Raw genomic sequence first — 11,867 nt, 5'->3', positions numbered from 1 at the left:
GGGGGGGGGGGGGGTAAATGCCCCTCTAGTGCTCAAATTCGGGCAAAAACGATAGGTATATTCGGACAAAACGAGAGGGCTTGAAATGTTTTCACCATGTATTTTCATCATTCTACTCACACTATTAGTAATCCGTGTAAAAATGCATAGTGATTCGTTTGCGAACCTATATTTTGACTAATATGCTAATATGAATAAATGTTGTTATTCAGATTCGGGCTTTTTCGTTTAATTCGGACAAAATCAGCCCACCCCTACAAAAATGAGAGTCCGTACGCCTATGACAAAGTCAAAAACCTGTCTCCAACATGTTACTATTAAGTTAAGCTGAACGCGCCAAATTCCGTCGGCCAGGCATCCTCTAATTTAAAGAATCTCCAATTTTATTTATTTATTGCCAATCAATTAAATGTTTATGAGTATATAGTTGATGATATTATATTGACATATCAAAGCGAAAGTTAATAAATAATTCTGGCCGAAAGTCGTCATGATATAATATTGATAACGCATCTTTAATTCCAGTAAACTCTTCCAAGCAAGACTGACTGTTTTGCTTTGTTACGGAAATGGACGAGGTTATCCGAATGGGTTTTTCTTCTTCTTTTTTTTCAGCTTTCGTCTGTTTTTGAACGAGACTAGACCTACAAATGTTTATTTCCTGTTGTGTTTTGTTGGGAATGTTTATGGTTTTACTTTCAAAAGTAATAATTTGTCAAGTCTAGAGTTACAATAATCAATCAGTAAGTTTCACTTGATTAGTTGACACACAGATAATCTTAGAAGTCGTCCCATATCTAGTTTGCACCATCATAATCGCCCCCATAATGCCCATTCATAATCATGCATGATTCTGATAATGAATACTCGAACCCTGTTGAGTGGCGTTATTTGTGATTTTCCCCATTTTAAAAATAATATGCCTCGGGTACAGTTTGTTTATGTTCCCAGTTTCACAGTTAGAAGTGCTGACAGCCAAATTTATTGTTACATTTTTAACTTCAGAATTTAGTTTCTACACAACCAAAATAAGGCAAAAACACATATTAGTTATTACCCGTATGTAAATTAAAACACTTGTATCGCTAAAGATCAAAAGGCATCCTAAGTCAAGAAGCGTCCTATTTTACGTACGGCTTGTTTATTACGAATTTGCGTGCGCATGAACTTTGACAACAATAATTCTGAACCAAGCAGTATTTGCTACCGATAAAGAAAAAAAAAGAGAGAAAATAACAGGTAAAAAGTTATTTTTATACAAAATGCATTATACACGATCGTTATTTTAAATAGTAGCATCGAATAAAATCATATGCTATATTGATACCTACCTGCATCTAAATAATTAGCACTTGTCAACAGCAAAAGAATCCTGTCGCTGTCACGCCTGCCTTCATCTTTGGGTCAGGTCACGTGACGTACATATTCTTTCAACAAAAACGAATTATGGAAGCCCATCTTACCTATAGGACGCTTTCCGATCCAGGCCTTGGAATGTACACATTCAACTGTGGCATGTGTTTTATCTATCGACGGAATACACTTGTAAGGTCATAAACATTTTATTAATTGATATTTGTAGTTAGTTGAATAAGGTACTAGATTAAATAATCAAACTGATCGTGAGATTACAATGCGTGTGCGTTGTAGCCATTTTTCCGTTAATAGGACGCTTCACGATCCTTCGAGGATAATTGTCTTAAGTTATGGTGATCAAATCTAAAATATGTGGCAAAGTGTCATCTGCGTGTGCATTATTATATTTAGTGCATACTAGTGTAGTGAGTAACATTAATCTTGAGCAAATGTTTCTATGCAAAAAAAAATAGTTTGTTTTGTTTAATGACACCACTAGAGCACATTGATTAATTAATCATCAGCAACTTTTGGTAATTCTGACTCTAGTCATCGGAGGGGCTGGACGTAGCCCAATGGTAAAGCGCTCGCTCGAAATGCGGTCAGTCTGGAATCGATCCCCGTCGGTGGAACCATTGGGCTATTTCTTGTTCCAGCCAGTGCACCACGACTGGTATGTACTACCCTGTCTGTGGGATTGTGCATACAAAAGATCCCTCGCTGCTAATCGAAAAGAGTAGCCCATATCTGTGTGGTCCTTAACCATATGTCTGACGCCATATAACCATAAATAAAATGTATTGAGTGTGTTGTTAAATAAAACATTTCTTTCTTTCTTTCGTAGTCATCGAGGGAAACTTACTACATTTTTCCATTAGCAGTAAAGGATCGAAAGCACATGCCACAACCATTGACCAGTTGTGGTGCACTGGTTGGAACAAGATATTTCTAAGGAAGCAAATAAAGGCTATAAAAAAAAAAAAAACATAATATACAACATAGCAATCCATAGGAATTTCATGGGAAACAGTTTTTCGGTTCCTTGGCTTGTGATCGTGGGAACCCATTGGAAACAGGGTTTTTTTTAAAATAATTATATATATATTAAAAAATTTTAATAGTTGTACTCGATACAATAATCATGGGGGGGGGGGGGGGGGATTTCTGGTTCCGTGATTTTACAAAAGCACTACCGACACTGTACCAGAAACAATAATTTCCATGAAATCCAAAGGCCTGACACATAGGGTATAGATGACTATGGATTTTGTAATATTCTGGCTCAAAGTTTTACCTTAAAAATATGACTATTATTACAAATTGTATAATCAGTATTCCATTTGAATTAATATGAAATTAATATTTAGATTTAAAAAATAAAAATAAACATCACCAAAGCTATTTGAAAAATACAAAATAAGTTTGTTCCACCTTATCTCAGGCCATAGGATTTCAAATTTCATAAGAAACACTTTTTTGGTTGTGTGTCTTGTGATTATGGGAGCCAGCTCTCAATTTCGACCTGTTATCTTGCAGACAATATTTAAAATACCATGGAACAATCTGCTGACTGCTAAATCTATAAAATAAAACTTTGTTGCAATAGTTCCTTTTTTATTGATGTTTTCATGTGCAAATTTCAGCTACCGGTATATACTTTGTTAATGTGATGATTTGTGCTTCTATACTTGAAAATATCAAATAACATGACTCAATACAGTTACATTTCCATGATCAGTAAGCAGGGATAGGCTGATTGTAACCATGTACTAAGGTACGTTTTGATCAAAAAAGGGTAAATTGTGGTTGGGTATGTTTCAGTTTGAATACTTTTTGACTTAATCCAATCTCTAATCCCAATCGGACATACAAAATTTCAACCAACGTTTTTTGATTACATGCAGACCAACCCTTTTAACTTGCAGTTATAATATTGCTCAGGATAATGTATTAAACAGTACATGTATTACCAATACACAAAGAGAAGAGAAGTTTGCCATATATACTAGTACTGTCTATTAAAGGAGAGGACAATTAAGGCATTTGGCCTGGTATGCATATTCAACGATATATAATGCACATTATTGCTTAATATCAACACATATAATGGTATAGTTAATTAATAAAACGGTTAAATGTGACGACTATTATATATAACGGGCGCAGCCATTTTGTACCATCTCAGTGAGTACGCCCTCTGGCGAGCTGGTGGTTACGTAATACTTAACGCGTCACGTCAGGAATGAGCCTTAGAACTTGAGAAACACAATCTACCTGGTTTTTGCGGGATGATAAATAGTCATACATTGCAATGTTCTGTAATAATACACATCCCAGTAAGCCAACAGTAAGTATATCCAGCACTATATATATTATTTTTCAATACAAAATAAAATATCATTGTCAAAGTGGCTACACAACAAGTCGAAACAATTAACAATGTGTTGACCATGCATTAACCTTCGTACTGAAATGATACACGGAGTGTTTTCTTAGTTAATTGGTCTATGCTGTTAGTTGCTTCTGCCTTTGATTCCTGATTGGCAGGTATGTATTTGATTGGTAACCAGACGAGCCAATTAATTGACGCTGTCTAGACACAAAAATACATACCGGTATTGTGGAATATTACCTGTCGCCCCATAAATGGTAATGGACATGGTTTATTACTGTAAATAGTTCTGTAAAACTATTGATTAAGTAGACTTTTCCATCTAAAACCACAGAACTGACCAATTACGCAGTCCCAAAGAAAATAAAATTATCACTTGGGTATCGTGGGTTGTCGTTTTAGCTCCAACGTAGCATATCAATAGGCGTAATAGTGTACATTTTTCCTTTGGATTATTAAACAGAGAAAAACACTATAACCCCATTTTGTTCCGTTAATGCAACTTGAATTGAAATATATTTAGTTAAATACATGTAGTTTATTATATTATTACGTCATTTATGCTGTTTTACAAGTCAGGTTGATCAAAGAGAAGCGCCTTGTCGAAAATTATTGCTTTAGTTTACACTGTACATACAGGAGATGGTCAGGAGCTGACGTCACTTCGCCCCAAGCTATCCCACCGGATGTCACAAAAACAAAACAAAATGGCTGCCCCTAGTTAGCAGGAATAATCATGGTATTTTATTAACTCTAAAATTACGCATTTTTCATTTGCTAAAGTGTCAGTATGTGTTGGTGGTCCGGGTATGCATCTTTCCAACACATAAGGCTCTTGTTGGAGTTGACCCTACCTTTAAACTTCAAAAATCCAGTTATTTTCTTACAAAATATCAATTATTAATTGAAATTATTTCACTATTTTAAGTTAAAAATTAGTTTTGTAACCTTTTGCATTTGCAAATGTCCTATCTACATGTAGTCCTGGTGTATGTATTCACTATGATGTGGTTTGAAAACAAATTACATGCATAGTTTGCATGTTCTCATCGACTCATTCCTTGCCCAATTTTACTGTCAGTAAATAATGATGCAAATGTTTCAGATTGGAAACTACAGACTGAAGTGTTCCTTATACATTGTCAGTTGTTCCCAGATATTTATTCAGAATTGTTCGTAACTTCCTGACTGCCAAGTCTGATCATACGTAGCAACATCCAAATTATGTTATTTTTGTAACTTTTTGCATTTGCAAATGCTATCTACATGTAGTCCTGAAATTCCTGATGTATATATTCACTATGATGTGATTTGAAAACAAATTACATGCATAGTTTACATGTTCTCGTCGACTCATTCCTTGCCCAATTTTACTGTCAGTAAATAATGATGCAAAGGTTTCAGATTGGAAACTACAGACTGAAGTGTTCCTTATACACAGTCAGTTGTTCCCAGATATTTATTCAGAATTGTTCGTAACTTCCTGACTGCCAAGTCTGATCATACATAGCAACATCTAAATTATGTTGTAAATTTTATTAATAGATTAAATTATTGCAACTACATGCATATACATGTATATTGTCTTTGATCTCACACATTGATTAAAAGACCAGATAATTTGTTTTTTTGATACAGTGAAATCATTGTTATAATCAAAATGTGTCTTCAACTATCACACAGGGGTGGGATGTAGCCCAGTGGTACAGCTCTCGCTCGATGCATGGTGGGTGTGTGATGGATCCCCGTTGGTGGGCCCATTGGGCTATTTCTCGTTCCAGCCAGTGCATCACGACTGGTATATCACAGCCCGTGGTATGTACTACCCTGTCTCTGGGATGGTGCATATAAAAGATCCCTTGCTGCTGATCGAAAAGAGTAGCCCATGAAGTGATGACAGCGGTTTTCCTCTCTCAGTATCAGTGTGGTCCGTAACCATATGTCTGACGCCATATAAATAAAATATGTTGAGTGCGTCGTTAAATAAAACATTTCTTTCTTTCAACTGTCACACGATTTTGTGCCTGCCAGCTGAAATAATGATATCTAAATGATGACAGGATAATAAAGAATAAATTAAAGAACAAAATAGCTATGACTCAGACTGGCAGCATTTTACTTTATAAATAGCAATGTGACAATTGAATTTGTTTTGAAATTATATGTAACACTTGAAAAATACTACTTTTATTCCCAATATTGTTTTATAATGCTAAATAGATTTGATTCATTTGAATAAATACAAGTACATGTATAGTACTACCCCCGTTACAGGGGATTTTTCTTTCTTACATATATACAGATGTTACAAAAAAGACTAAGTTCACAGAATCTGGCATAAATTTGATTATGCACATGTCTGTTTTATTTTGCAGATGTAACAACCATGTTGACAAGAAATGCTAAGCGTCTGTGGTCCTTGTCAGCTGTCAAAATTATCAAGACCTATGAGTGTGATGTGTGCCAAAAGCACACACAGAGAATCACAACTCTGAGCTTAGCGAGTGCTGCCATGCGGGATCTGGCTGGTTGTAAGGAATGGGAACATTTTCAATGTAAGAGATGCCAAAGATCCTTTAGTCAAAAACCCAGTCTTCATGTTCATAGGAGAAAACATTCAAAATCGAAACCCTACATATGCACCCAGTGTAATAAAAGATTTATCACACGGTCCGGCTTAGAATTGCATAGAAATGCATCTCACCAAGTGTGCGCTAGTAAAAAGAAAATTGAAAAACAAAATATGGATGACAGTGGACTAAATGATGTTAAGGCCTTTCCAGCTTCTACATGTTTGAAACAGTTGATAAAAATGGCAATATCTCAACAAGAGACTGGTAGCATCAAACAGGAATTGTCCGTACCAAAGATTCCAAGTAGACATTCAAAAATAAAAGACTCTAATTCACCTAAATCCAAAGGAACATATAGTCTTCTGAACGCTACCAGTCTCCTACCAATTAAAGGCAGTCTTGTTCTGGCTAGTGCACCCGGAAATCCAGGTGTACAGGATGAAGATGTAAAGGGTACTATGGTTGATAATTGTACATCTCCGAAGAAAGTTATTAATTATTTAGTCAACGTAGACATGGATGGCAAGTCAAGACCTATTCTGGTCACATCAGGAAGCAGTGGTAAAGAAAGCATTACAGGATCATCCGGTTTACCTTGTGATGTGAAGTCTGACATCACATCCCTTACCTTCGACTGTGTAGACTGTTCAGAATCATTTGACAGCTTCAAACTGTTATGCAATCATAGGAAGATGCATACAAAGAAGCGCCCAATCAGGGCTGTTTGTCCATGGGCTCACTGTGGCAAGAAACTGACGAGTCAGACCAGACTTAACTCGCATCTGAAAAGGCACAATGGAGAAACATTTTACCTCTGTGACAGGTGTGGCAAGAACTTCACCGACTGTGTCTTTTATCATAAACACAAGGGTGTGTGTCTGCAGCGATTTAAAACTTACGATTGCACTCGGTGTGGAAAGGCGTTGAGTGGATATTCTGCATTACAGAAGCACACGCTGATGCACAAGGGAGAAAAACCATCCCAGTGTGAGATCTGTGGTGCGCGATTTAACAATAATTCACATCTGACGCGCCATAAGCGTATTCACATCAGAAAAGGAGAAATGTCAGCCCCTGAAGCTGATTCTAAGACATCAACCATGACAATGCAGTCCGTATCAGACATGCAGAATGACGTGCTACTCGAAGATTACACCGATTATACAACACCTGTTCAAATTGGGAATGAAGAGGTGGTGGCATACTGTATAGAGGAGCAAAAGAAACGCGTGGCATTTGAACAGCAGGCTGAAGTGTTGCGTGCAACAGCAAATGTGTCTAAGGAAATGCAGTAGGCATGTTCAGTAATTAGAAATCTGGTGTAACAGTAGTTCTTACTTGTCATATTAAACAGTTTGCATGGTGACTAATAGGTTGAATTCAAGGCAGAAATTGAAAATTGTCCCTTTTGGTTTTTTCAGATTTGTGTATTTAGAAATTGGTGCATTTTTATATCATGCAAATAATTGAAGAGAGAATACACATGGGACCCACAGTTCAGATATTTTTACTGAACGCGGACGGAATAAAACAACTTATAAAATGTAATATTGTCAGCTTGTAGAGGTTTTGCAGATAAATTGTTTCCACCGCTCTAACCCAGATGATATCGTCCACCAGTTCCTTCGCCAGTGGTATCATCCCAGCTTCCAACTGAGGAAATGTACTTCGTATTTGTTCTCTTCTCTTGGCAGTGCTCAGTATAGTGTAGTGTAGTATACTATAGTCTATATATAGTGTAGTGTAGTGTAGTGTAGTGCTGTTTTGTATTCTTTTGTTTGTTTTATACAGCCCTCTGAAAATTGCGAGAACGATAATTACCTTTCACTGAAGCAAATTTAATGTTGCGTAACCTATTTTTAACAGGTTAATTATGAAAAAATAAAATAGTTCATGGGCCTAAAGACAGTTTACTTACTAAAGAATATTTTGGGGAGGACATTGTACAAAACACATGTTGTCTATTTGTATATCTATATATTAACTGAAGTGGGTTTCCTATCTTTGTTGACCATGTTGCAAGGAATCCTATGTTGGATAACAAGTAGATGTGGTTTAAGATACAGTCAGTTGACATTAACACGCCCATAGACTGGGGAGTCCAGGATATATCCCCCTTCCCACTTTATGACTACAGAATTTACTCACATGTATATCATCTTACTGTTATTAACCGAAATAATATTTAAACCGGCTACACTTGTCCAATAGGGGCAAGGGATCTTGTATATGCATTTTCCCACGGATAGTACAGTACACACCACGACCTTTGATACACGTCTCGTTATGGGGAAACTGCATATAAAAGATTCCTTGCTACTAATAGAAGAATGTAGCTGGTTCTGAAGACTGCGTGTCACAATGACCAAATGTTTCACACATTAGTCAATTAATCTGTATGATCTATAGTATTGGTGTCGTTAAGCAAAACAAACCATATAGTGACAAATTGTGATCCATTGTTTCCCCTACCATATCAGGCACGTGAATTTTAGCGTGGACTCTTTTTAGACTATGGCGAGCGAAGTTTATGAGTGGGGTGGGGGTGGTCGTGTTATTTTTTCCTTAAAAAAAAAATATATATATATATTGAAAAGAAGAAAAAAAATTCGACTCCCAAAACCATCTCCCTGCATATTTTAAGAAATCACATTTGAGGTCATAAATTTCGTAGTTATAATGCCCCTGAACTCACTTGATGGGTTATCCGCGCGCGCAGTGCAAAGTACGCTTCGTTATTGTTCCTAAGGATTGGAAATTTGGTTAAGCAGTTGTTCCATTGTTCTTTAACTTTTCATTTACAAACTACATCATAGTTCCATGAAATAGTTGTTTCGAATGTTGGTCTAGAATAAACTTAAACTGACAGGTACATGTACGTTTCCAATTATATTTGTAGTGTTTCAAAGATCCAGGAACAATACTGTGCAAGAAACAATATACTCACCTTGCATGTGGTTTGTTTTGTTTTGTTTTCTTTCTTGGATTTATTTTAAACCCTTTTCACATTTACAAATAATAAACTTGCTAATAACATTCATGAAAAATGCATGTGTTTGTTCTTTCTCTGTAACGATCAGGGCCGTAGCCAAGATTTTATATTGGTGGGGGAGGCACCCACACACTACGAGTTTCTGTTTTGTGGGGTGACAGACAAATATAAAGGGTGGTGGTGGGATCACCCAACGGCTACACCAGTGACTGCCAGTATGCACCTGCCTGCACAGCAATTACTTCTCTCTTTTTTTAATGTAGCATGTCCCGGGACTACCATAGGATGATTAAAATTAAAAGATGGTCCATAATCAAAATGGTGTCCATTTATTAAATATGTAATATTTAAATTAAATATTAAAAAATGGATGTATCATACACTATATCAGAAGGTTATGTTGCTGACGGAGAGCTTACATGCAGTAGACACCTACTTGGGGTTGAACCTAGTACTTCTAGTCGTTAGACGTAGACTAGCTGGGAAGGAAAACTACGACTTGGCCCAAGTAGTGTATTTCGAACTGGGTGAGAGCTCTGTCCATGCGATGAAAATTTTGAATTTATGATATTCTAATATGGCATTTCAAGTATAATATTGGAAAAAAGCGAGGGGAGGGGGTATGTTACAATTCGTGTAGGCCTTTGATATTGTATGACACTAGGCAACTAAAGGCGGTCGTGGTATTAAATAGAGAATAATACAAGAGTGGTCGTTGGATACCATTTATCTCACGAGTTGTTCTAAAATGTATTACGAGCGAAAGCGAGTTTGATAGGTTTTTAAACAACGAATTGTGAGATAAAGGCCAATGTATATATCAACTTGGACTATCTTGCTGCTATGTGGCGGCAATGGCCTAAGTGGGTTTCTTCTCTATATCAAGAGTCAAACTACAATTTGTTGGCCACCTAATAGCCGCAGATTAGAATATGCTTGGTCATCGTAAAAACAATCCTTTCTTTTAATTAAGTCGTTAAACAAACATTCCCAAATCCTTTCACGGGACGTTTCGTACCTGATCCTGTTCGTCCCAGACGTGTCGTACTTTGTACCGTTTTAAAAAAAAATGTAAAGTTTGTTTTATTTAACGACGCCACTAGAGCACATTGATTTTTTATCTTATCACCGGCTATTGGACGTCAAACATGGTCATTCTGACACTTATTTTTTTTAGAGGAAAGACGCTGTCGCCACATAGGCTACTCTTTTACGACAGGCAGCAAGGGATCTTTTATTTGCGTTTCCCACAGGCAGGATAGCACAAACCATGGCCTTTGTTGAACCAGTTATGGATCACTGGTCGGTGCAGGTGGTTTACACCTACCCATTGAGCCTTGCGGAGCACTCACTCAGGGTTTGGAGTCGGTATCTGGATTAAAAATCCCATGCCTCGACTGGGATCCGAACCCAGTACCTACCAGCCTGTAGACCGAGGCCGGTTGTACCGTTTGACGTCCTAGACGATTTGACTATTTCCTCGTCGGTGGGACCATTGGGTTGTTTCTCGTTCCAGCCAGTGCACCACGACTGGTATATCAAAGGCCGTGGTATATACCTGTCTGTGGGATGGTACATATAAAAGATCCCTTGCTGCTGATCGAAAAGAGGAGCCCATGAAGTGGCGATAGCGGGTTTCCTTTCTCGATATCTGTGTGGTCCTTAACCATATGTCTGACGCCATATAACCGTAAATACAATGTGTTGAGTGCGTCTTTAAATAAAATAGTTCTTTCTTTAGACGATTTGTTCCCTGGTCAGTTAGCACATGTTTTATGTCGAAAGGCGGGACGTAGCCCAGTGGTAAAGCGGTCGGTGTAGGGTCGATCCCCGTCGGTGGGCCCATTGGGCAATTTCTCGTTCCAGCTAGTGCACCACGACTGGTATATCAAATGCACCACGACTTGTATATCAGTTGTCATGGTATGTGCATTCCTGTTTATGAGATTGTGCATATAAAAGCTTGATCCCTTGCTATCAATGACAAAATGCAGAGGGTTTCATCTTTAAGACTATATATCAAAATTACCAAATCGCCCAAGATTAATAAATCAATGTGCTAAATCAATTGTAACTAAAAGCACACCACAAGACTGATTCGATCTTTGTATCATTGTTGGTTATACCAAGCTGGATATTTGAATATCACATAGGTTGACATTGCGAGACGATATTATTTATATGCCACGTGAGTATGACTTAATTAAATACACTGAATGAAGCATCAAATATTATAATTATAATTTTAACCAACAAAGTAAACTGTAATTAACTGAATGAAAAAAACAACTATTACAAATTCCTGCCTTTCCGTGCCCACAGTAAGCAAGTTTGAACCCTCGACAGAAAAAAAAATACCTCGTACAAACTAAGACAGAGGAAACAAAATACAATTCAATATAAAGTCTGTACTAAATTACCAAGGGACGACACGTATTGGGTATAAAACAATAGCCAGTACGAAACGTACAGGGACGAACAGGATCGGGTACGAAACGTCCTGTAGGCGCTCAATTCGCCTACAGACTCCGAAAGAACGAACTGTGACATGAGA

The 11,867-nt window shown here is 37.2% G+C and overlaps 1 protein-coding gene across 1 annotated transcript; it reads left to right on the top strand.

The window, feature by feature from the left end:
* Nucleotides 1-633: 633 nt before the first annotated feature.
* Nucleotides 634-9,368, top strand: LOC121371200 (zinc finger protein 429-like). The gene is made up of 2 exons (XM_041496907.1): nt 634-743; nt 6,124-9,368. The coding sequence occupies exon 2, from the start codon at nt 6,135-6,137 to the stop codon at nt 7,614-7,616; it is 1,482 nt and encodes a 493-aa protein (XP_041352841.1). The 5' UTR covers nt 634-743; nt 6,124-6,134; the 3' UTR covers nt 7,617-9,368.
* Nucleotides 9,369-11,867: the final 2,499 nt, after the last annotated feature.

This window comes from Gigantopelta aegis, chromosome 4 (assembly GCF_016097555.1).
Source record: "Gigantopelta aegis isolate Gae_Host chromosome 4, Gae_host_genome, whole genome shotgun sequence".
Classification (NCBI taxonomy): domain Eukaryota; kingdom Metazoa; phylum Mollusca; class Gastropoda; order Neomphalida; family Peltospiridae; genus Gigantopelta; species Gigantopelta aegis.
The sequence above is the reverse complement of the archived record's forward strand: the minus strand, read 5'-3'. Positions and strand labels throughout refer to the sequence as shown.

Coding starts and splice junctions, on each gene's coding strand:
- LOC121371200 (XM_041496907.1), top strand. CDS start 6,135: ATGTTGACAAGAAATGCTAAGCGTCTGTGGTCCTTGTCAGCTGTCAAA.